The following is a 27,770-nucleotide window of genomic DNA, read 5'->3' as shown; positions in this document are numbered from 1 at the left end:
ATATCTAAACGTTAATAAACTTTTATCAATTGTTTGTGAAAGTCAACTTTATTACAAGTTGTTATAAATAAGAGCTTTTGTAATAAAATTCAATTTTAAGTAAAATATTTCGCGAAGATAGCAATATTTCAAATTTAAATTAAAGTACAACTTTCTTTCTATATTACGTTTCAATAATCTTTGACGCATATAGTACTTCGTTAATGTAAACTTTTTTATTATCTTTTTATTTTATTGGTTTTACATTTTTTACGTTTTTATAACAAAATTTGTTTCGTTTCAATAAAAAATATATGAGTAACATAATTTTAAACACTAATGCAATTATTTTTTATTATTTTTTTACACCATCATAATATATACATAGAAATAAAAAATAAAATCTGACCATAATATTCCTTATGTATGTATACAAATACTTTTCTTTGAATGGTAACATGACCAGCTAGCCTGCTGACGCGTCTGTCCTCGTTTTAAATATTAATATGCTTCGCTGTCACAGAGTATAAATGACAGCTATATGTTATGGAGTTTTTTATCTATTAGTACTAGCTTTTCCCGCGACTTCCTACGCCCGCAAATCAAGTATTTATATGTTGTTTATTTTTGCAGAGGCAGTTGAGAATTAAATACCAATAAAATGCACTCGGAACGTACACATTCTAAGTGCCTTAGGGTCCGTTCACACAGACCGGCTCGGAGAGCATCGGCCTGCTTTTTTCTTTTCACACAGACCGGGTCGTATACGCTTGGAATTGGCCGGAGCGGAGCCGCCAACTATTTCACATCGACCGGCTGGAAGAGATCTGAAAGCGGGTGCGAGCGAGAAAGAGCACGCAAGCGGAGCCGGTCGGCTCCTTTTATTACTTCACACGAAGCGCGTTCAGGCATTTTTAATGACAAAAAAGGTGCAAATGCAAAAATAAACTTTACTACAATCACTCAAAACACTGTTTCCAACGTGATAAAAATCTGCTCTCCTCTCCGAGCCGGTCTGTGTGAACGGACCCTAATACCCACTACCTACAGGTATTCTGGTAGTTCTTGTGATCTCTCTAACTGTGAACTTTGCCAGATAAAAAACACATTTCTTTGGTTTCTTCATTCTCCTTCTATGCACGGAAATGCGCGCATATATCGTTCATTGAACCAAGATGAGTATAATTGGTAAATTTTATTATTATTAAGACATAATAAAATCCATTTTATTCTACTCTTCTTCTCTTTTCAGGATCGTATACTCGCGAAACATCAGAGACAACCTAAGAACGCCATTTCGCAGCTGGTCTTCTCCTAACTTCATAGTTCGGATCTCACTGGATTGTTTCTGCTGCAAAACTTGCACACGACTTCTTCTTCAAGGTGATGAGTGGTTTTGTCCTGTTTATCACAGCAGCTACTGTGAGTAAACGATAAACACTAGACATGCTACTCATCTGTCTCCAACATCCGTGATATTTCATGGAGTTTACGGCCATCAGACAAATGTAAGTGTCTTTTCTTATCTGTTTCTAGAAAGTGTATAATTTCGCGTTGGGTACGATCAGCAGACAAAAATAATATTCCTTCCTCATGCGTTTCTACAGAACAAGAGATTTTGTGACGAGTGCGATCAGCAGATAGACATGACTCTCTTTCCTCATGCATTTTTAGAGAACGCGAGAGTTTGTGACGAATGCGGTCAGCAGACAAAAGTGATCTTCTTTCTTGATTTGACTTTAGGGACCGTTAGATTTTGTGATGGTTGTAGTCATTAAGCTATAGCTAAACACTGTTTTCGTTCGAAATTTGTCTCTATAGATCGGGTAATGTTGTGGCGGCTACGTTTAGAGCTTAACTGAATCTCACATTATTCCCAAGTTTCCGCAATTCATGCTTCAGTGTGGCGGGACTGGCTTGCACTCAATCGACTGTCACGTTATACGCTATTCTCTTTAGACCATGACGCGGCATTATGTCATCTATTTGCATTAGGACGCGATTCAGAAAAAAACCTCTTGAGACTGAGACGCAGCTCTTCTAGAACGCTACTATGCTAGATGCTCTTCTCGCTATGGTTGACTTTCTGTTAATCTTTTCAATCGTCCTCGTTTGACTGGAGCAGAAGCAGACGAAAGGTAAGACTGTTTTTAGGGAGAAATTAAAAATGTTAAATATTAAGCACAGAAACCCCGAACTATTTTTATCTTATTTTACTGGAATATGAAATAAAATACAATTATTATAACCTCAAATATTTTGCTATAGAAAAATATCTACAAAAAATTAATGTCTTTGAGGTTATAATGCGAATGTTACCTTTATGAAAAAATAAATAATTATATTATGCTATAGAAAAGACACCTAGCGACAGGTTCACCTTTTTGTATATCGTTCTTATTAATTGTAATTTCTGTTTAACTTTGTGTACCCTTCTATTCAATTCTCTTCTATTTGTTTCTATAGCTACATTTTTTTGACTTTGCTTTCGATGAAACAAAGCTAAATATGTTTTGTTTTCTACTATTGTATAAGATTAGTTGTAATCGGTTAAGATCGGTTAAGATAAGCCCTAAAATAAAAAAACAGCGCCATCTATGTTTTTTTTGGGTAGATACAAAACGACTAACTTATCTGTTCATTAAAGGGTGGCGCTAGTTTCCTATTCGCTTAGCATCATTTTATCTATTAGTTTAGCATTAAGTTTATTAAATAAAGTGAGATCTGGGCATTTCTAAACTTAAAACAATCGGAATAAGATATTTTCCTGCGGTAAACTATAGCTTATTTTAAGTTAGACATCTCGTAATACATCTGTGTAAACTGCAACCAACTCCATGCAGTAGTTCTTGCGTGATGCGGGTTCAAACATACAGACAGACAAAAACTCTTAAAACTTTTGTTTTGGCTTCTGTTGCTCTAAAACAGACATCATTTGTTTTTTTTTCAATATCTTTAATGTACAGACTTCTGTCTGTTCCAATTTTATTATATTTATAATTATAAGTATAGGTTGGTCGTGGGATTAAGTGACACATTTTCTTAGATATCTGCAACTTTTAAAGTCTCTCCTGGAACTTTTCCATCGCGATTGATGGAAAGTATTAAGTTATATCAGTTTTTAAAGTATTTAGGAATACTGGTCACGTAATACATGGCGCCAACCCGATCTGCTTCACGCACGCTGTCCCGCTCTTACTCAATCTGAGGCATGTACCATCTCCCTCGTGCGGTTGTACCGCAATGAAGGAACTTGAATGAGACAAACATATACCAACACAACGTGTAAAAATGAGAAGTATAAAAATTGGATCGTTTGGTTTAAAGTCAAACTTACACTTTACGAAGTCAGAAACATCGTTTTGTATTTGCTCAACAAACCCATAGCATTGAACAAACTCATATAAAATATTGCATTTTTTTCCAGTGGGAATTGATATTTCAGAATTACGTTTTATGAATAGCGAGATAAATTCCTTTTGTTTGATTATGAAGATTGTGATAAAAATATTGACATGTTGTCCTTTGTCAAGCTCTTCTTGACAAAACGATAATATTAATTATTCAAAGATGAATGTTAAATGTTCATTCCAAAATATATTCAAGTTGTTTCAATTTTATTTATTTTTTGTGTCTTGGCTGCATTTTTATAGACCTATATCGGTATTAACCCGTTGATTAGGGAGGGCATTACTATTTTAAAAAACGTAAATAATTATCTTCCGTTTATTTTAAGGGTTAATTTTACGATAGTCAGATGGAATGGCAAATGGGCCAAACCATAAATGGTTACAACATCACATATTTCTTACAGTGCCAATTTCTGCTCGCTATGTAAGCAATATTAACCGTTTCAAACATCGCCAATGCGCCACCGACGTGGGAACTATGAAGTTAGTTTTTTAGAAAAAGTGTTCGTACTACGTTCTCGGTATAGGAATATATTCTCCCTTTAGTCTAATTTATTTCCTTATAAGGTACTGGTGATATTGAAAAAGATATTAAGGTCTTTATCAAACATTATAAGGTAATAATTATTCAAGAAATGCTCCTTTTCTGAGCAAAGATGTACCTCCTTAAACTTAATCCATCGGTAGATGCTTGATATGATATGATACAAATTGATTAGTCGGAAAGAGGTTTCATACGATTACTTCTTCATGTCAAGCCGAGATAAATTAAAAACGCAAATTAGTGCCACGGATCTGAACCGGCGATCCTGCGTTAAGATCCATGTCTTACATCGATTGTAATATTATATGCATAAACAAACTATTTAAATACCGCTTTAATATTATAAATATATTTTAGTATAAAAAATATATTTTTAAAAGGTCATTTTATTATGAAAACCACTTACGATATTATGAAACTAAATTGTAATAAATTTTAGAGAACAGCGCTGGTTTATTTTCATAGAATTGTAATTGCAATGCAACGGTAAAATGTTGCTGGCATTCTTGACACTTAACGCAGTTGTGATTTAAATAGAGTAATTATGTTTAAATTTCCCTATTTACACAACCCTTCCAGCATATTAATATGAATATTAGTTACACAGTTACAAATTTAAATAAACTATACTATTAATGATATGACTGATATGAATGTTATAATATAACAGTACAAAATGTTAATTTACAGTATGAGTCTGTGAATGTCCCACTGCTGGGTAGCCCAGCTAACCTACTCTCCTTTTTTGAGTAGAAGGTTTGAACTTATTCCACCACGCTGTTCCAATGAGGTTTGGTGGAATACACATGTGGCAGAATTTCAGTGAAATTTGACACATGCAGGTTTCCTCACGATGTTTTCCTTCACCGTCAAGCATAAGATGAATTATAATCACAAATTAAGCACATGAAAATTCAGTGGTGCTTGCCCGGTTTTGAGCCTACGATCATCGGTTAAGATTCACGCGTTCTAACCACTGGGCCATCTCGGCTCTCAATGTTAAGTTACCTTCAGTCAAATACAATATTATTTACATAACAATAAATGTAAGCAGAAGATCAAAAAAAAATTTCAGTCTGAGTAGTTCAAAAAATTGTAATTTGTATTAATGCATCTGACTAGGCTTGAATTCTGGTTGTCGATGCATAATAAACTTTCCTGTGTCTGTTGTGTCTTTGTTTCAAATCTTGTTACTCAAGCTAAAGTTAAATTTAGCTTAAGTTAAATTTACCATGGCTGATTTCGTTTTGGTAAACATATGTATTGAACTTCATTTATCTTCCAATTGACTCACTAGAACAAATGAATACAATTTCTCAAAATTTTACATTAACTTGCTTTGTATGCTTATTTAAATGTTATATACAAATGGTTTTAAATAGGTTATATTGATTTGAATGCCAAGGAGACTCATTTATTAAGGGTTGAAGCCCAGGAAAGTTTTTATAATTCATCTCGTACGTACGTAGTTGTTTAATACACAGTTAAAAAACCCTGTATGTGTTTGATGATAATTTACTCTATCTCTATTTATTAACCTATACTGGTGGTATGGCTTTGTGCAAGCTCGTCTGGGTATGTACCATCCACTCATCAGATATTCTACCGCAAAACAGCAGTACTTGGTATTATTGTGTTCCGGTTTGAAGGGTGAGTGAGCTAGTGTAATTTCAGGCACAAGGGACATAACATCTTAGTTCCCAAGGTTGGTGGCGCATTGGTGTTGTAAGCAATCTATAACATTTCTTACAATGCCTATGTCTATGGGCGTTGGTGACCACTTACCGTCAGGTGGCCCATATGCTCGTCCGTCTTCCTATTCTATAAAAAAAAAAAACTTTTCGAATATTAATGGCTTTTCACTACAATATAATAATAATATCTATTATAATGCAACCAAATAAAATAAATCAAATTTGACCACAACAGCAAAATTAGACAACTGCGCAGTAATATACTAATACTCCTTATTATCCCTCTTTCTCTATTATAAACCCATAGGACAGAAGTCTCTTATGAATTTGTGGTGCAATTGGCGATGTGAGGAATAATTTATATTTCATTCAGTGCCCAGGTCTAAAGGCGGTGGTGACCGCTCACTAAGTGGCCTAGTCGCCAGTCTACGAACTTATTTTAAAAAAATACCAATATCCTATACAGGATATAATTATCTTTGGTAAAACTTTCCACATTCATCTCGAGGCTGCAAATGAGAATTTATTGACAGAAAAAACCAATAACCCGAAATTAAGCCCATGATGGATCTAGGATATCATCATTACGTTCTAACCACTAAACCAACGAGAATACAAAGTTCTGGTGTAATATCAAACTTAACTTTAAAGCATTGAAAAATGCTGTTATACTTTACTATAACGGGTCTTTAAGATAAGTTGACTTAACTATAGTATACTCTTAAGTATTAAAACTAAGACTCGAGGAAATATTAAATAAGCTTTATTGTAGCGTATAAAATAAGCAGCTCAAGAATCTGTAGTACGTAAGAATATAACAAGGAAAAGGCTCTAAGTGCTAAGTGAACGGATACAAGGCGTTGAACTCCATCACTACAGTTTTATACCCTTAAAACGTAATATTAACGCATTGAAATTATTTAAATTATATTTCGTATTTATCATCAATTTTTGATCTTATGCCATGTGGGCTCTGCGTAAGAGTTTTATAGCACTGATAAGTAAATATGTCGCATATTTTTAGGGCTGGCATTTTTAACGCTATCACCCTATGAAAACTTCTGAGAGTAGTTTGGTATAAGATCATCAAAATATTTGAACGTGATTGAATTGATAATAATAATAACGCTTAAATTTACGCATTCATAATGTAATAACTTAGAAGTAGCACACTAAAAATTAAAACGGTTATGTCATGGAATGTAAATTGAATATTAATAAAAAGAAATAAACTGTTAAAGGCTGCTTTGCCGCGCTGCTGGGCAATTGTTGTAGTAATATTAGGTTCTCATGTTAGTGAATGGGATTCCTGATGAGAATAAAGTTTCTTTAACCTGAAAATCCGCTAGTGAGCTAAAATTACTTTTACAATTTTGCATGGTCTACATTTAATATGATACGATTTTTTTTATTGTTATTTATTGCATTGTAATAGCCACCTAAGTTATTGTATTCAGCTTAACGAAAAAAATAATACTATTCAAGTTGTATGTGTCAATATTGTACATAGTTATATAACCCATTTAATAAAGTTAAATTAGACCTAAGCGTCTCTATTTATGTACATTGAAATAATTTTAAGCAAACTTTACAGAGAACCTTGACACTTAAGTTACTTAGGTGAAGTTATGATTAAGCTATGTTTAAATTTAATCGTCGCAGTAAATTGTATATATGTATTTAAAATAGCTAAACTAAGATGTTATAATCATACTTCTATAGGTAATACTAAAGTAATATATGTAACAATAAAAAACGCTAATATTTTACCGCATCTTAAATACCACTTAAATACCACCAACAAGGTGGGGCATTGCTAATGTTTTAAGTAGTGTGGACTTCTTACAATATTTTATCTAAATATAGACCCTGAAACTCCGGTTTCTTATGATAGCTATCCTACATGATGATACAATAACGGTGTCGTTTTCGGAGTAAAAATTATCCTCGCTGTTTTTTTGAAGTCTAAAAAAATCTAACCCAATTGATGTGAATTCGTTATGCGGCTTTATTTACAATATTTCATTGGCATTTTGTTACAATATCTCGATTAAAAAAGTCAAGTTATTCCGATTCTCCATTGCCGTATGAAAGAAGGACCGACTAACAAACACAATTTCGTAATTATAAAGTAAAGCGTAAAGTTATTAAATTAAAGTAGGCGATGTGTTCGTTTAAAAAAAAACTTTATATTTGCTATCAAATACATACCGCTCTAGTGATATGGTAAGTATGGAATCGCGTGGGCTTTTGGCCTCCAGCATAAAGATATATCGCTTATGTAAATTAACCCGGACTGCGGTAGAACCTTCAGTAAGCAAAAAATTCCAATCTCTCTATTCAGGCATAGCTTTTAAATCGCATACAGGGAAAATAGTTATTTTTTTTTTTGCATGTTGGTTTTGCACGCAATAGCTTGCACTCTGTTGGTTGGCTTTATTTTTATACAATATAGTAATTGAAGCTTTGATGAATGTAAATAAAGGAGTAAGGTTATGTTTGCAGTGTTGGATAGCTTTATTTTTACAGTATATTCATTGGATTTTTAATATGTGTAAATAAAAAAAAAATAGCTATGTGGTCTACAGTTCATGTAAATTTCAGATAATTTTTATGTAACGATTTATATTTAATTGGCTTAGCGTCAATTGTCTCTCCGTTTGAGGTCTTAGGTTCAAACCTCGGGGCTTACCGGTTATTAATTTTTATTGATTGGATTTTTCTCGTGACTTGGTCAAAGTGAAATCATCTCATGTCGTATATACGCTTTGACACGTATATACGACTTACCGAGGAGACCAGGACCCCCCTCAAGAGCCGAGATGGCCCAGTGGTAAGAACATGTGAATCTTAACCGATGATCGTGGGTTCAAACACGGGCAAGCACCACTGAATTTTCATGTGCTTAATTTGTGTTTATAATTCATCTCGTGCTTTACGGTGAAGGAAAACATCGTGAGGAAACCTGCATGTGTCTAATTTCACTGAAATTCTGCCACATGTGTATTCCACCAACCCGCATTGGAGCAGCGTGGTGGAATAAGCTCCAAACCTTCTCTTCAAAAAGAGGAGAGGAGGCCTTTAGCCCAGCAGTGGGACATTCACAGGCTGTTACGTTACGGATTTTTCTCTAAAAAACTCAATAGCAATCTGTTGTTCAATATTTAACACTCCTCTGGGTCGGAAATCACGTTACGTCGTTAGTTCTGCGCCCGAACTCGGTCGGTATCAAATGTATCGGTTTGCCGTTTTATTGGATTATAAGAGTTTGGGGATAGAGAGTGCGTCTATGTGCTACACATTTTGGCGCTATCTCATATCACTTGCGATATTTTTTGTTAGTAAATCTCATTGTCATCATCTCTGATTAAGGAATATATATTTCATTATTCCCGTTGTTAATATCCTTAGGTCACAAAATAAATAATGTTTATCAGGTTATTAAAGATTCAATTCTCGTATAACTAAATTAGACTGACTAAAAAAATTTTTGTCATGAAAATTAATAATAAAAACGCCTCACATTACGGCGTTATTCAACTTTTATTTATGGTTTGAAAATGGAATGGCCACCATTTTTAATTACCAACTGTGGACGAAAACCAACAAATTTACACAAATTGTCTGTGTAAAGACGACAGATAGCCAGCATGTTTCGCATACATATAATATAATATGTACGTGTAAAATTTGATTTTTTATTTTGTGTTAAAATGTTGTTCTTACACTACATACAATTTACTAAAAACTTTAATAAATTGTATTTGCCACGAGTTTTTCTAAAGCAAACTTCTAAATCTTAATATATCTTCTAAATATAATTTACGGAAGCCAACGGGCAAGCGGTTAAGGAAATGCACACTCTATTTTCCTATAGAGAAATTGAAAAAGTAACAATTTCGTGAATGTTATTCAATTATATTAAATTTAGGCGCAAGGGTAGACTGATAGAAACCGAATAACCAAAAAAAACTTTTTGGATTAGATTATTTGGTTACCGTCACTTTATAATGCAAAAAGTTTCTCTAGTAACTTTAAGAATTTTTAAAAACGGTTTTCATGGAAATAACCTTGTAAGGTAATAGACTGAGGGAACCGAGTTAATGACGCCAACCTTGGAACTAGAGGAACAACATAAACAAGCTTAAATTGCATGAATTTTTGCTCCATATTTAGCGATTCGTTGAATAGTAAGGAAGTTAAAGATGAATACTTTGCTAGTACACATCTGCGATTTGCTGACGACATTGTCATCATGGTGGAGACTCTGTAGGATTTGGAAAAGATGCTAAACAGCCTGAACGATTCTTCAAGACAAGTAGGTCTCGGGATGAACATTGAAAAGACCAAAATTATGGCAAACCGACATGTATCCCCGAGACCAGTGGTCGTAAATGATTCGAGAGCCATCTACCTGGGCCAAACTATACAACTTGGCCGGCACAACCTTGAGAAGGAGGCTAAAAGAAGAATACGTTTGGGTTGGGCGGCATTCGGGAGGTTACGTTATATTTTTGAATCGTCGATCCCACAGTCGCTTAAGACCAGGGTCTTCAATCAGTGCGTCCTACCTGTAATGACTTACGGTGCCGAAGCGTGGACACTTACCGTAGGACTGGTTCACAAATTTAGGGTCGCCCAGCGTGAAATAGAACGCGCGATGCTTGGGGTTTCTCTGGCAGATAGAATCCGAAATGAGGACATTCGCCAGAGAACTAAAGTCACCGACATCGCGCGTAGAATTAGCTCGCTGAAGTGGAAGTGGGCTGGTCATGTCTCCAGGCGCATTGATGGCCGATGGAGTCGACACGTGTTAGAGTGGAGACCACGCTTAGGCAAACGTAGTGTAGGATGCCCTGTGACAAGATGGGCCGACGATTTAAAAAAGGTGGCAGTTTCGGGATGGATGCGGACTGCCCAAGATCGGGATGGTTGGCGTTCTATGGCGGAGGCTTTCGTCCAGCGGTAGACGGCAAAAGGCTATAAAAAAACTTTGCTAGATCACCACAGCGCCATCTAGAGGCGATCCAACAAAGTAGTCAGTATAAATCTTTTTCGATGATAATAAATAATAATATCCTGGGACATTATTCACACACGGCCATCTGATCCCAAGATAAGCAGAGCTTGTACTATGGAAACCAGACGACTGATATACTACATATACTACTTTTATTTTGTAAATACATACTTATATAGATAATTACATCCAGACTCAGGACAAACAGACATGTTCATGCACACAAATGTCTGTCCTGGGTGGGAATCGAACCCACAACCTTCGGCGTGAAAGGCAAGTATCTACCAACCACGCCAACCGGCCCGTCAAATAAGTAGTATAAAATATAGTATAAATATAAGTAAAAATATTATCCTGGGACATTATTCACACACAGTCATCTGATCCCAAGCTAAGCAGAGCTTGTATTATGAAAACAGACAACTGATATACTATATATGCTACATATACTACTTTTTTTTGTAAATACATCCTAATTTAATTAAAAAATTATAAAAAATCTACCCACTGCCACATTGCCAGATTTTATGGTGATAGATCAAGGTATCTATAGGTAAGGATATATTTTATGGTAATAGGTAAGGTGGATAAGTAAGGGTCTATTCATCTCAAATAGACATACCAAAAACCATTTTTATATATTTAAAATTAAAATAGCATCGTGGACACTAAGAATAGATTTTATGGAAAAAGTCTCGCATGAGTCATAACTTAGTGGGTTTTATTACAAGGGTGGGTGTAGTGACATACTTTTCGGAATAACATGTTGTATCCGTAACAGCCTGTGAATGTCCCACTGCTGGGCTAAAGGCCTCCTCTCCTCTTTTTGAGGAGAAGGTTTGGAGCTTATTCCACCACGCTGCTCCAATGCGGGTTGGTAGAATTCACATGTGGCAGAATTTCAGTGAAATTAGACACATGCAGGTTTCCTCACGATGTTTTCCTTCACCGTAAAGCACGAGATGAATTATAATCACAAATTAAGCACATGAAAATTCAGTGGTGCTTGCCCGGGTTTGAACCCACGATCATTGGTTAAGATTCACGCGTTCTTACCACTGGGCCATCTCGGCTTTTTGTACTTTTTTGTGCTTTTTTTTAACATGTTTTTTGTGCTTTTTTTAACATGTTGTATATACAACTGAATTTTGTTATGTATAATAATAATAAAATCTTATAACTAATCATTAAATACATCAAATTCACAAAATGTATTATTATATTGCTCCAAATAATATACAGCTTTCAATAGATTAATTGTAGCATATAAACACAGACTACCTGCACACAACGCAAAATTCAATCAACGGAATAATTCACCCATATTAAAAAGCAAACATGTATTTTACAAATGTAAACAAACACTTACGATAGTATTAAATCCACATGAAAGCTTATTTATAAACGTTACTATAAATTTTAACTTTCACTTTCAGTGCAGCATGAATGAAGGCTATTTCTGTTACGATCCAATTCCTAGAATTTACGAAGGTAGTCTGAAAATTTATTTTGATAGTAAATACTAACTTTCAAAGGATTTAATTAGAATTTTTGTAACAGTACAGTACAGTAAAAGCCTGTTAATGTCCCACTGCTGGGCTAAAGCCTCCTCTCCCTTTTGAGGAGAAGGTTTGGAGCTTATTCCACCACGCTGCTCCAATTCGGGTTGGTAGAATACACATGTGGCAGAATTTCAATGAAATCAGACACATGCAGGTTTCCTCACGATGTTTTCCTTCACCGTCAAGCACGAGATGAATTATAAACACAAATTAAGCACATGAAAATTCAGTGGTGCTTGCCCGGGCTTCAACCCACGATCATCGGTTAAGATTCACGCGTTCTAACCACTAGGCCATCTCGACTTTTTCGAATTTTTGTAAATTGAGTTGAAAATTGATAGATATAAAATTAAAATAAGTGAATAGATTTAATTCGGTTCGAAAAGAATTCGAGAAAATATCTTTATCGTTATCTGTTTTTAGGGTTCCGTACCACTAAAAGAAAAAAGTAACCGTTAGATCACTTTGTTGTCCGCTTGTCCGTCTGTATGTCTGTCTTTTTCTCAGGAACCCTTAAAGATATAAAGTTGAAATTAATATCAAATACTAATCTGCTGATCGTTGAGCTAGAATCATAAAATGGCATGACATATTGGCAAAAAGCAATATTTTATAACCCAAGTATAGGAAAAAATCCGAAAACCGTAAACTTGTTGCTTACAAAAAAAAAAGAAAATTAATTTTTACGGACAAATTAAAGGAAAACCTATGAAAAATCTAAGTCTTAAAATAAAACTTGGTAAATCTTTCAGTATTGTGTGGTAATACGGAACCCTCAGTTTTCGATTTTTGCCCGGATTTGTATATTTATTTGTAGCGCTGTTTTTTTTATTTTATAAGCAGGCGGGCGAGTAAATGTGACACCTGATGGTAAGTGCCACCGCCCATAGATATTGACAATGTAAGAAATAATAACCATTCCTTACATCACCAATGCGCCACCAACCTTGGGAACTGAGATGCAATGTCCCTTGTGCCTGTAGTTACACTGGCTCATTCACTCTTCAAACCGGAACACAACAATACTAAGTTTTGCTGCATAGCGGCAGAATATCTGAAGAGTGGGTGCTCCCCACCCAGATAGCCCTGTCCAAAGCCACTAGGTAAATAAAAAAGGATTAATAAATATATTTCTGTATGTGTAACTTAAATTAGTAACAGCCTGTTAATGTCCCACTTCTGGGCTAAGACCTCCTCTCCCTTTTGAGGAGAAGGTTTGGAGCTTATTCCACCACGCTGCTCCAATGCGGGTTGGTAGAATACACATGTGGCGTAATTTCAATGAAATTAGACACATGCAGGTTTCCTCACGATGTTTTCCTTCACCGTCAAGCACGAGATGAATTATAAACACAAATTAAGCACATGAAAATTCAGTGGTGCTTGCCCGGGTTTGAACCCACGATCATCGGTTAAGATGCACGCGTTCTAACCACTAGGCCATCTCGGCTTTTTAAATAATATGAAAGGTTGTTATATTATTTAAAAATGCACACACGGAAACGCATATAAACATGTAACAACAATGCTGACACTTATTAACACACACACACAACCTAACGGAACGAAGATAATATAATATGTTTATCTATTTCGATTGAACAAATACGAATTTCAAGTACGAAATGCGAAAGCTAGTCTCTAATTTTATTAATATGGAAGAGGTGCTTATCATACTATCACGTCCCGATTGTAGTTCGAATATCGAATATTTGTAGATCGAATTTAAATGTAATAGTGGTAATAAAACATATATCTATGTTATACGCTTAAATTTAAAGTACTTTTTAGGACTAAGATTTAGGAACACACAGAGGAGAAACATATAAAGTTTCATTTTTATTCTTATAGAAAATTTATATAACTTTTTAATATTTTTGTGATTAATTATGCAAACGACTTGCGTTTATTATATTACGACGATGGTAAAGTGAGATGTAAATGTTCTCATGCTGGGCTAACGTCTCCTTTTGAGAAGGAGGTGGCTAGCCTCTACTAAATCCAGGACATTCTGAACTCATACTACTTAGGAACTATTTTTTTGATCAGACACAACCCTTGGAAATATTACAGGATACAATATTTTACTACATATGTAGTATTATATTATTAACTTTAAAATAGATTAACTTAAATAAAAACGAATAAAAAATTAGCAATTTTGATATTTAAGCCCCCTTTTTGCACAGCTACTTAAATTAAATTATATTTTTTCTTGCATTAATGTTAACGAGGACTAATCTCCTCATTCCTATTAATCAGTAAAATTCCTTATTCCACTTCATATTTAATGATTAAGATATAAGAAATATTTCTCTCTGCTATATGGTTTTAGTGTGGCTAAATTGTGTTTGCATTTTGTAACACGATTATGCTCTCGTGCACTTCAAAGCGGCGGCAGAGAATTAGATTTTCGGATTAAATCTTGTTTGAATTCTACCTGGTAATGGATACTGGCTTTGGTGTGATACTGGCACTTGTAATTTGTTAATCGACCGTAACTTGGATCTGACTACGACTTGGTAGATTAACTAATATATACACAAACTACAGGTTTTGTGTAAATTTAAATTATTAAAGATATTACAAAGATTAAAGAAATAATGTATTTTTATATTTTGGGTATAGATTTTCGTATGTCAACTTTTAAAGTAACAGTAACAGTAACAGCCTGTGAATGTCCCACTGCTGGGCTAAGGCCTCCTCTCCTTTATTGAGGAGAAGGTTTGGAGCTTATTCCACCACGCTGCTCCAATGCGGGTTGGTCGAAACTTTTTAAGTAGATAACTAAAATACATAATCCAACCCATCGATAGTATTTGATGAATTTAAATCTTAAAAATACTTAAGTGTCTTGTAAAAGAGTATTTAAAAACTTTTTATAAATATTATTATAAGTTTATATAATTCCTGCCGCGCGCGTCCCTATCGAGCGACGAAAGCCACCAGGTCAATGCCCTTTAAAAAGGCAGCGAAGCCGTTAGATATGATTCGTTTTCGCTTCAGAATTAAACCTTGGGCTAGAAGGGACAATAATACTCCTTAATTATAGACCAGTATTTATTACAGCTTTAATAAATTACTGTAAATAACAATATAAAACGCTAATTTTGGTCCAATCTTTTTTAATCAATCTGAATTTCTGTTTTTTTTTATGTTGTTCACAATTAGTGAACTAGTAAAAGCACATGCTCTTAAAAACTTACGTATATATTTAAGCAATAATAAGAAAATCATGTCTTAAGTCGATTTAGAATAACGCTTTATCTTTAGAACAAAAAAAGACTTAACACTACAAAAAAAAAATATTATTAACATTATTTTTATAACATTTTACGATCGAAAGAGTTTTCTAACAATATAAAAAATATATTTTACGTGTAAATTGAATTAAGTTTGTGTAATTTATTACGACTATTCGTAGGAAAAATGATACAGTTGAACGTGGTTTGGACTTTTTTAATTTTTTGAAATATAACACTAAAAGACAAGCCAATATTACAAGAAAATATCAAACGCATCTATGATGTCCTCCTGACTGACTTCGGTTACGGCGGCCAATCTCAAGAGAGATTAGCAAACTGTGCAGGATATATTATTGTGCACAAGTATGTACGCAAACACAGGTACTTTTTATTCCCTCACTCTCATAATCCGATGGGACAGCAACCGACACGACCAGAAAGAGTTCAGGCGCAGAACCTTTACCGGCCGGAACCGGCTTTACTCCCAACTCCGGGATGTTACTGAGAATTTTCATTAGAAAAACCCAATAACTTTTTCAATTAACCGACCTGCTGGTGGTGGTTCGCACACAGGATCCTGTGATCAGCGGCCTTATATCTAGCCACTAGACCTAAATTCGGAACATCATGCTAAGTTTAAATTAAAAACAAAAAAAAATATATCTGATAATAATTAATCTAACAAAGTAAAAGATATATTTGAAAATACAAATATTTGAAAATAAGTTGTGTTTTTGACCTCTATTGACGAATATTCAGAACGACCGAATCTTGAAAAAATATCCATCAACCAAATGTTACTACAATTTTATTATGCTCGGTGTTGATACTTAATCCGATAATGTCGCTTTTTATAGTCAATATCTCAGGATATTTATATATATACCTTAATTTCTAGATCATTGACCGATTGTAATACTTTGATAAAAATATAGTACACTGCGTTTATTTAAATATTACTTACAGTAAACTTATCTATATATTTGATTAAAGTTATAATACATGTTCACTTAAAAACAAAATGTGTTTCTCTCCACCTAATCGTGATTCAATTCTTTTATCTCTATTGGATTTAAGAAAAAAGGGTCTGGGCTTGTAATGAATACTCCTGATTTAAGCATCAGGCTGGGATATCAATCCACATGGAACAGTCAAGCAGTTGCGGCAACCTTATTTGCTAAGGTCAAGTTTGTGAAGGCTAGGCACTCCATGGTAAATCAAAAGCTGCGCTGTGTTTCACATTGTCCGTGAGATGGGTTCTTAACGGTCAAGTTACTCTAGAGAAGGCTAAGTAAAAGCAATCAGCAAGCGAGCCGTGATGAGAGCAATTCGCAAAATCATTGCGAATACCTTTCGAGATATTTTGGCTCCGAAAACATTGTCATTTCTAAGTACGTTCCTAAAATATATATTATTGAAATACACTTTAAGGTCCGTGTCAAAGTATTGGACACGAACTATACGAAAACCTTTTCTCGCTATTATATGAATTTAATTTTATTGAAGTCTCTGTTGTTACAAAATGTTTCATTAAATTCATTTCCAGATAATGTCATATCTATAATTTACACATTTTAATACTTCGCGCCTCACTTTATTTGTTTTCGCATGTCTCGGTCGAGTTGATTGCAAAGTAACCGAAATTGTAAAATAAACTTTAATTTTATACGGAAAAGTTTTCCACTAGTAAATATTTTACGAGAATATGTACATAAATACGGACTAAATTAATTTGTTAAAGTACATTTCACTTAAATAAAATTAGGTTATAAAATATAATTTATATTAAGATTTATATGAAGAGATGAGATTGACAAATTGTTAGTTCAAGTAGATCTTTCATCACGAGCTAAAATCTGGGAAATCTTTGAGTTTTCATATGCTTATAATTTATGTCGTGCTCGTGAATAAAAATTTCTGGAGGAACCTACTATGAACGATAGAATTTGCCAAATGTGTATCTGACTAGCATTCGAGCTGTATTGTCTATAAGTTTTAATAAGAAGACGAGGCCTTTGGCCAACAGTGGGATATATAGTGACTCAGATAAAACCACGCCCATAGATGTTTTCGCTTGAATTAAATTATAATTCATTCGAGTAGGTATTTATTACAAGCTCTGTTAAATGTTATAAAATTAATTATGCTTAGTACAGTTGATACAACAAATTTGTAATTATTATAGTGAATTTAAATTAATTTAGAACACCTCAATATGTAATATTGTTGTAATTTTATTTTCTTATGTTATATATCGTTCGTATGTTATATATCTTATTTTATTATTTCATTAATTATAAATTTGTGTCAGACTATCTGTTGTCAATTGTTCATAGTATATATATTAAAACCTTCAATAAATAAAATTAAAAAATAGTTACTGTACAAATCGTGATCGCGTGAGATGGTGGCAAGAATGTTAGCAGCATTTCCCCTTTGAATCGCAATTCCGATTCTCTGGGCGAAAAATGAACCAGCCCACCTGTCTACAGTGGAGGCAATAAGACGGTGTGTAATATTTTTGATGAAACTTTTTCCACTATTACTCCAAGGTTCAAACCTTGGAGTAATAGTGGAAGGGCGTTTCAACTGCAAAAGTAGTAAGTAGTATTATCCCAATACTCAATAACGTAAGTATAATTTACTTCAATGTTATTGAACATATTATTATTGTCCTATGTATAATGTAATAACTGTTACCAAACCTATTTAAAAAAAAATTGAATTGAATCTAAAAAATACTGCAGAAAATTAATACAATTTCAGTTTATTACAAAAAATAATAATATTGCTTTTTGATTTCTTAATAAAGATTTACGCGGCACTTGGTCACTTTATATTGAATTTATACTGAAATATTAACCATTTTTTACATCATCAATAGAAATTAAGATAAAAATTATATGCTAGATTCGAAAGTATTGTTGTTTGAGGGTAAATTAACTGAAGCATGGTTTCTATCGAAGCAACCTTTTGATTTAACGTGAGCTCTATTTATTTATTCGGGTTTATTTGCTTGATTCAAATTACCAATTTCACATTACAAATATTATTAATATTGTAAATATTCCTCTTTAGTGTTTCCAATCTTCAAAGTGCACTTAACGTTCGTTATATTCATACAAAGTCAATAAAATACATACGTTTTTAAAATACGTAACCGGTCGGTTTAAGCAATCAAAAATGTAATCTAGACCAATTAAATTGCGTCCCCCAAGGCTGATCTAACGCTATACGCTGAGCTTACGAATTTAACGACGTGAAAGTACTAGATATTAAAGGGCGTTTAACTCTCGAATTTTCCTTTGAAATACAAAGCTGATTAATTCAAACGGTTCTTCTGAAACGGTTGCAGCGCTCTGAGCCACGAAATTTTGCTTGTGAACTTTGAAATTGAAGCAAAAAACAGTTTAAGCGCAGGAAGTTGGAGTAAATTTCAATCTTTGTTTTATTTAATGTACTCCACACTGATTTGATGCCGCACTTACTTGTGCTTGATATATAATATGGTCGTATCGTCTCGTATGGTCGTATCTGATTATGTCTGTATTTCTAACACGATTTATTTTACAGATACGATTTTTTTTACAGATACGATTTTTTTTAAGATGATAAATAACGGCTGGTGTGTTGTGAACGTTCTTCGATTGTAGAATCTATTTTTATACGTGTGAAAGCTATTTATGTATTATTGTAGGGTAGTAGGGTAACGTAGCGTACATTTTCTATATATTAATAGAAAATGTTTAATACGTTATTAAACGCTTAAATGGCTTCTATGAAAGTAAATTATTATTATTTTCTTTTAATAACTTCCATACTTTTACAAATATTTTATAATTAAGTTTCAATGTATTGTTGTTAATAAGAATAGCAATAACTTTCATTATATATTTCTTCATTTTATTTAAAAAATGTTAGTTAAAATAAAAAAATGTTTAATCCCTTAATAATTTAAAATAAGTTTAAAGCGTCTGCGTTTAATCAGTTCATACAACTAACGAACTCAGAATTGCAAGACTGATTTCTGATAATATTTCGGGTAGAATGTAATTTTTTTTATTGACATTTATTACGATTTTATAATTTTATAATTATGGATGTCGGTCCATTTGATTGAAAATGTGTCAATCGTGCGTCATTAGTTCGAACAAGGGCAAGTATTACTGGGTTTTCATGGGATTAGTTTTTGTTGCTAGGCGTTGAAGATTAATAAACATCATGAAAAATCCTTCCTGTATCGCATAAGACCAGTGGAGAAGAATAAGCTCCAAATCTTCCAAAACAAGCTGTTTTGGAAGATTTGGAGCTTATTATATCTTATATCTTAGCTGGGGAAGATTAACAGTCTACTGCTTTATTTTTCTTGAACATTAAAAAGTAAAATCATGAAAGATAAACAAACGTTTATAAAAGAAAAAATATATTTTTTCATTATCAGAACGTAATCAAAGACTATCCTGGTAGCAGATTTATATATTCAATTTACATTATTCAGTAGGTCCAAGATTTTTTTTAATTAATGAGATACTAATAATCATATATATTTACAAAGTAAAAAGAATATATGAATTGTACTGGTAAATTTATTTCCGCTAATTAATAAGTATTACGAGATTTGTTATTGTTTTAGTATAGTAAATATTATCAAAAATGATTCTTTATTGTATTCTTTTCTTTCGTCCATCACTTCATATAATATTAATATGTGACTACTTTTAATTCTATCGGGGCACTAAAAATTGTTTCTTAAAATTTAAGATTTGTGTATGTTAAAAGGGGTATGTTTCTTAATCATCAACTATATCGATCATCTCGTTAGAAGTGTAATTTTCCCAAGCACAACGAGTTAATAAATATGTACGACAATAATATACTAGCCGGCCATATTCACACGTAAGATTAGACGTACGTACTGCGCTTAAAAAGCATAAATGTTTAAATTATTAATTTCCCTCATAAAAATTTAACGAAGCTATAAAAGAACAAAAATTAAAAATAACAGCTTTATTGGTGTAATTCGGGAATTTAAAATGACACGGATGCTTAAGTATGTATAGAAAGAAGTATTTAAATAAAAAAAAAAAACAATTTCCTCGTCAATATGTTAGAGTAAAGGAAAAAACGATTTACCTGTGTTTGTACATGTAGTTAATGTATATCTTATGGACAGTTAGCTAGTACTTGATATTTATCTCTATGGCAGAAAATGATAAGACATTATTACACAAAATATTAACTTTTTTTACAGGTAGGCGGACGAGCATTTGGGCCACCTGCTGCTAAGTAGTCGCCAACGCCCATACATTGACATTGTATTTTGTACACCCATACATTGACATACGACATTGGCATTGTAAGAAATGTTAACCATCCCCTACATCGCCTATGCGCCACCAACCTTGGTAACTAAGATATTATGTACCTTGTGCCTGCAATTACCTGGTTTTACCTACACAGACGGTCTTGCACAAAGCCCTACCACTAGTAAACACAATAAATATGTAAATATATGTGACCTTTTATTATTATTATTACAATGAAGTATCGTTGTCATACTTTAAATTTTACATGAACGTAATAATTGTGTCAAGTTCCCCGCGAAGCATTTTGCGCCTTTGCGCTACGCTGAGCGCTACGGACCGCTACGAAATATCGGGTAATGATTCTTTGAAGCAAATCTGAAGATTAAAATGAAAAAAGTTTAGATTACAATTTTGTATATTTAGAAAACAATAATGTATGTTTAGGTAAAATTATTCTTCATAGTTTTAAACTTGAAAACTATAATCCTCGCAACGTCATAATATTAAAAATATTCCACAATGCTCGTTCATAAAAATGTTATGTATCCAATAACATTTTTCACTGCGTCTGCCATGATAGCAATTTCGTGCTTTCAATATTTATTTGTTATAATTAATTATAAGTTTATCTTATGAATTATCCAATAATAATATACATTATTATCTCCTTTATGTTATTTCACTGTAAACTCGTAATCTAAGGTAGATTTATTAGGTAAAATTTATATGAAGTCAAATTCAAAAGAAATTTCTTTTTTATATTATTCAATAAAAATAAAACTTTATTTAACAGTTTTGTGAATAAATCCGTCGGTACATAAACTAGGAGGCCTGTATCGTGGGAGCCCGTTTAGATTTAACAATCCAGATATTGGTGTACGCTCTGTTAACAATAGTTAACCGAGCGTCCTCCAGTATCTGGATTAAGTTTTAGCTGTAATTACTATACTATAGAATGAAATTAAGGTGCCCGCATATGGTGAATATTATATATATATATAATTAAAGTAAACAATAAAACTGTCAAAGAATTATATTTTATGTAAATTTAAATTTTGTTATTTGAAATTATTAGTAGGGACTTAATCGTCGGGACGGCACGATAGTATGCGCAAGCGATCCCGTGACGTCCCTGGGCAAGACGTAGTGGGTACCGCTGGTTTTTTAGTGGATATTCCTGCGCCTTCAACGCCGGCGAGTCCTACAGACATCCCATCTCATGTGGGGGAAACTCGTAAACGTCACTGCTACGTTTCCAACCCCGAAACTTGTGGCGCGAATCGATATAGAGTCTATATTTTTTCTCAGTAAATGTGCATTTCTAAGATTTTTTCATATTAATTATTTTGGGTTTAAAACAATTTTATAAATATTCATATCTTTATTAATATTATTGATGCAAAAGTGAGTTTGTTTATTTGTTACCCTATCACGTTTTAACTACACAACCGATCATTACGAATTTTTAGATACATGATATATATTAAAAAGACATAGAGCTAACTTAACCTTACACTTCCATCCCGCCTCACTCGTGGGCGAAGACGCAGAGGGATATTAGTTATTATTATAAAACCAAAGAGCAGTAGAATATTTTGCAGAATACGTGTAACCATTAATCCACATTAGAGCAGCGAGGTGGAACAAGCTTCTCAAAAGAAGCCGAGACCTTTGTCCAGTGGACATTTACTTATTCAGATGTTTAAATTTACGAACCGTGCAACACATAATTATTTCATATAAATTTTTAAATAAAAACTTTATAAATGACATTTGGTCGAATATTAAGAAAATATGTCATAGATATAAATTATCGTAATTTTATTTTACGTAAAAACGTTTCTAGCAAACTTTATAAAAGCTAAAAATTATACACCGTTAATTAACAGTTAGTTTCCGCACCAAACCCATGTTTCGAGCCAAGGCCAATATAGTTCATTAAAAGTTGATTAGATCTTTCTAATAAAATGGAAACAAGTCATGGGTGGTTGTAGTCACTTTCTATCAGGTGGTAGGGCTTTGTGCAAGCTCGTCAAAATCAACATCTATAACGTAAATTACAACTTGCTAGACAAAGGCCTACGCGGTTCTTAAAGAAAAATATACTAGAGCTTACACAACTGTGCAAGATGATGATAAATATGACATAATTTCGATGGAACATGGATGTGTCGGTTGAAATCACTATCTACGGAATAGATTTACGTATTCTTTTATAAGGAATTATCGTCCCTTTTAATACACCATTACCCGTTTTTGTAAATAATAAAAAATATACGCCAATCGTATAATTATTACGACGTACTGTATCCTATTTTAAACAATAAGCTATATTATACTTACTTTTTATATATATATATATATATATATATATATATATAATTAATCATATCATGTCTTAATCGCTTTTCTCATCAAGTCCAGTAAACATTTCTACATTTCGTAAAGAAAGTGCACCCCTATCTTCATTTTATCGCCATTAAGTTGTCAAAACGGAATATAAATGACTAAAACTGGTACTTAGATTTCAGGAATCCTCTACCATTACAAACTATGAAATCGATAGTATTTGTAAGCATTAAACGTTCTTAATAATAATGTTTATAATGATATGTAAGTATGTCTGTTTTTTTCACATGCGAGTCCAGCTGAAGCGAGATGAACTTCCACATACTAAGCGTCCAGCTCTTATTTAAGTTAATTGATCAATATTTTTTTGAATGCTCACAAGCTCTATTTAAAAAAGGGACCGTTAATGTAATATTAATCATATGTTTTTCTGACAAACAAGTTTCTGTAAAGGTTGGGAGTTAAGAAGTTCGCATGGTTACTATAGGTAAGTACGTAATCAGGATAGTTTGTAGATTTTCAAAGCTCAACCCAAGCATTGAATCAGCTGTCAAATGTAGGTGGTCTGAATGATTGTTGCCGCCTATATGCTGGCCTGATACGAATATTGGCTCTCTATGCAGTTCCGATATTGGTTAACGCTCTAAGTCCCAGAATAAGGCATGCTTGCACGTTGCGGACTACAGGCCATGGTGATCAGACTTATAAGGGGGGCTATTGCACTATCGCATGTAGCGTGCATATTGTTTGGGACGCCGGCCAGTGCACTTCTCCGTTCTAGAGTGTCATAGACACAAATTAAAAAAATAAGACCCCAACTCCATAAATGAGTCTTAAGACAATGTGTGGCACTCACTTTGCACTTTTTATAGGTACTTGAAGGTCTTGGATGTTTAGCAGATATCTATGCAAGATGACGCGTTAAGAGCCTTTCCGAGAGTGCCATAAGCGTGGTCACATAGAAAACATCTCACGAAACACACTCCGGACCTAAGTGCCCAGAGTGGGTGGAACAACAGAAACAGCTTACCGTAGCTGAGGCTTAAGTAAAGTATTCGCCATATAGCAACAAAAGATACCTCGGGGTTTTAGTCACATATCTATTATTATTATTATTCTTTCATTTGCAAAAGTCAGATAAATTTATTTGCAATATAATATATTGTTTTAGCGGAGTAGCTTTTGGATAAAAAATGTTCTTAGGTGCGTTATGTTTTTTTTTTTTATGTTTATATGTCCGGGATGGCAAGTGACTCTACTCCACCTGATGGTAAGTGGTAGTAGAGTCCAAACGCGACGACGGCCAGCTCGTTTGGTTTGGAGTGTTTTTGTAGCTATTGGCCCTAATGGGCTCGGCGACGCCACCTGGCGGGAGAGTCATAAAACTCAAGGCTATCAGCCCTATGTAATTTGTGTTAATGCATTGACGATGTTAACAATTTTACTATTTAATAAACAACGTAATATCAAATTACTAATTCTATTGAAATGTATTTTTTTTTAAATTGTATACTATGAATGTGTTAAGAATGTACAAAAGACCGAGTTGTGACGAATCATTATTTTCAAAGATGCTACTAAATGAGCTGTAACTGTAAGTGTTAATAATATTGTTAATATTAAATGTTCCGATTTCACTTAAGCTATCGAGAAATGTTCGACATATTTCGGAAAACTAGTTTCCATCGACGCGGAACGGAAGCGTTGCATCGCCGTCGGCGACTTGATTTCGTGATATCGAAATTATACACGGAGCAATTTAAAAAAAATTATTATTCCTAATATGTTCATTTCTCCTTTAAAATTTTAAGCTTATATTATTTTTGCAGATGTTATCGTTGGCAGCATGCGATATATTTTCAGTAGTCATATCTCGACCCTATATGGTGCATAATGGTACAGCGTGTGTGCTATGTTTGTCTTATATAAGATAGGTATTAACATTTTAACATAAAATGTGTAAAAAGCGGTTAACCACATGAACTAAAACTAACAGCATAGTGGTAATTTAAACCGTTTCATGGCGAGCTTTGTTTGTATTAATCCATTATGTATCGGCTTAATTATTGAATGCATGAAATGCCATTAAACATTAAAACCAGCTGATTGTTATACAAGTAGGTCAGGTTATGAGGTTTTTAAAATTAATTCTTGAACGAAATAAGGTTTAAATTAATAACGTTGGTAATTAATTCGTATATGTTTCCAGTAATTTTTATTGTGTTAAATTTTTATCACAAATTGCACGATATTTAAATAAATTTTAATTGTTTATTAGTTTAGCGCGGATTGGAACAGTATGTTAAAGGGGGTTATAATATCTCTCAATAAATGGTTTATCTAACGCAAAAATGACTTTTCAAATCGGTCTAATAAACAAACAAATAAACAGACAAACAAATTATCCAGCTTTATTTATTAGCATATATAAAAAATATGTATACGTTTTGTTAAGATAATGTTAATAGTACTACGTTTGTCTTCAAAGTGCAGCCTACAAATGCAGTTCAAGCATATTCGATATTCAAAATTGACAATTTGAATAAATATAAATTACCAAAATCGGAATTGGACACCTTTCAGTGTCAGTTTAAATTTTATTTATCTGATTTCTATAACATTTTATTATTTAATTAAAATTACTAACCATATTATAAAACTTATCATTTTATTTAAAAAATGTTCCTAGTTTCAATATTTTGTTGAAACATACATATTTTGCTTTATGTAAATTTATAACAGCTTACTGAAAGATCCCTAAAAGCCTAAGGATCCCCCCCCCCACTAAATCAGGGCGATGCCGCGGGCATAAACTTACTACTTGTTGTATGGTTGATTTTTTTAAATGTATAATATAATTCCCTAAATACAATATCTCTAATCAGCCTTAATTTAAAAATGAAACAGAAAATATTATAAAGTTTTTTTATGCCCAATAAATGTATAAGCGTATTTAAATAAGATCAAACTTCACGAAACGCCTAAGCTTAAAATCCATTGATGGTGTAGTTTTGACAAAAAATCAATTGGAATCAAAAGAAACGCTGAGATGGAACAATGAAACAATGAACGAGTATGCCCAAATCTTAGTCGAATCGATAAATTCAACTCCACACCAACGCAATTGCTAAATTTTTTACTTAAAGCAGGTACACTTAGACATTAATGCAAGAAAACCAACAGACTTAACACAATCGTCTTAGTAAATTTCACGAAATTTCAATAGGTATCTCCATATTTTTCGATATATTTAATTACGAACACTTAAATATCTCGTCTTTGCGCATGTGACCTTCTAAACTACGTAAGTGTAAGCCCGAACCGCAGCCAAATATTAAAATACAGACATTACGTCACTTTATACTATCACTAAATGTCATAGAAATTTAAATTTCCCACTATAAATACGGATGCACTCGACGAACGCATTAACTTCACTGCAAACTTTTGAACGGCAAAACTTTTTTCGTTGATTTAATAAGCATCTTAAACTGCTATAAGCACAGTTTTTGCATCACAGGTCGATAGAAAATTTATTTATTTACCATTTTAATGCAATTTAAATCGAAAATAAGTTATTTTTAATTCATAACTTTATTAAAATAACTTCGTAAGTGAAACTCTCTGTATCGTAGCCGCAACTTCTCATTTAAAAAGTTTTGCTTGCTTAATTCACTTTATTAATTTTTAAATACTTACGCGACATAATCAGGATGAGGAAAAGAAACAGCCACAAGCGCTGCAAGTAGCAGCGGCAAGCTGCGGACGCGGCCGTTCATGGCGCGAGCACCGGTCGCATGGGACCAGGACATACGCGTGATGCCGCCGCCGAGATAGTCGACGGACTGCTCGCTCGACGCGCGCCTTACTTTGGTATCGATCCCTATGACCCGTACCGCTTACCCCGCTATCGACCGTAGCGCCACCACACGCTAAACATATTCAACTCCTAATTACGACACGGGGCGGTCGCATTAAAACTTCACGTGCGCGCCCAAATATATCTTCCAATCGTCAACTTTTTAACGTCACACCCCTTTCATAGAGAAGCGTCCTATTGTATTAGATTGTCTTCGCAATTGAAATCAAATATTTAAAAAAAAATGTCGTTAAGTCCTACCTTATTAGCATTTTTTATTCTTTATTTTTTATAACGCGCCCATATCTTATACCATTTTATTTTACGAACTATACTTAACTTATTTTTCCTGCAGGAACGTCCATAGTATTTATTTCAATAATGCGCCATCTACCGACCAATTTTGGAATCAGTTTCAAACAAAATTTTCTATCAAAAACGTAACTACCACAAACTACTATTTGACTTATAACACCTTAATATAAGATAAAAATTTTGATTTTCATTTTTATAGTTTACTTATGGATACCACATGTGTGTACAAAATGATCAGAATAGAAATAAATTTACGTCCTTAATATATAGGTATTTGATTAATTTACTTTGCACAGGTCTAGCTAGGTAGGTACAAATCAATTAATTACCAATTATTCTATTGACAAATTGTAATTTCCTAAATGTATACTTACTCTGTATTGCTTTGTTTGAAAGGTAAATAAGCCTACGGGCTAAGCGACCATCCGCGTCATTGTGCTATTGATGGCTAGTATTTCTTACAGTGTACGTATTATTTCTAAAGGTT

At 33.4% G+C, this 27,770-nt stretch overlaps 1 protein-coding gene across 1 annotated transcript in view; it reads right to left on the bottom strand.

Moving 5' to 3' along the window:
* The window catches only part of LOC126780502 (gamma-aminobutyric acid receptor subunit beta-like), a 40,804-nt gene extending 13,888 nt beyond the window's left edge, over window positions 1–26,916 (bottom strand). The window contains exon 1 of the mRNA XM_050505056.1: window positions 26,809–26,916. Within this exon, the coding sequence (XP_050361013.1) occupies window positions 26,809–26,888 (80 nt within the window). The 5' untranslated portion in view covers window positions 26,889–26,916. The remainder of the gene's footprint in view (window positions 1–26,808) is intronic.
* Between the last annotated feature and the right edge of the window lie 854 nt (window positions 26,917–27,770).

Source organism: Nymphalis io, chromosome Z (genome assembly GCF_905147045.1).
Source record: "Nymphalis io chromosome Z, ilAglIoxx1.1, whole genome shotgun sequence".
Classification (NCBI taxonomy): domain Eukaryota; kingdom Metazoa; phylum Arthropoda; class Insecta; order Lepidoptera; family Nymphalidae; genus Nymphalis; species Nymphalis io.
The sequence above is the reverse complement of the archived record's forward strand: the minus strand, read 5'-3'. Positions and strand labels throughout refer to the sequence as shown.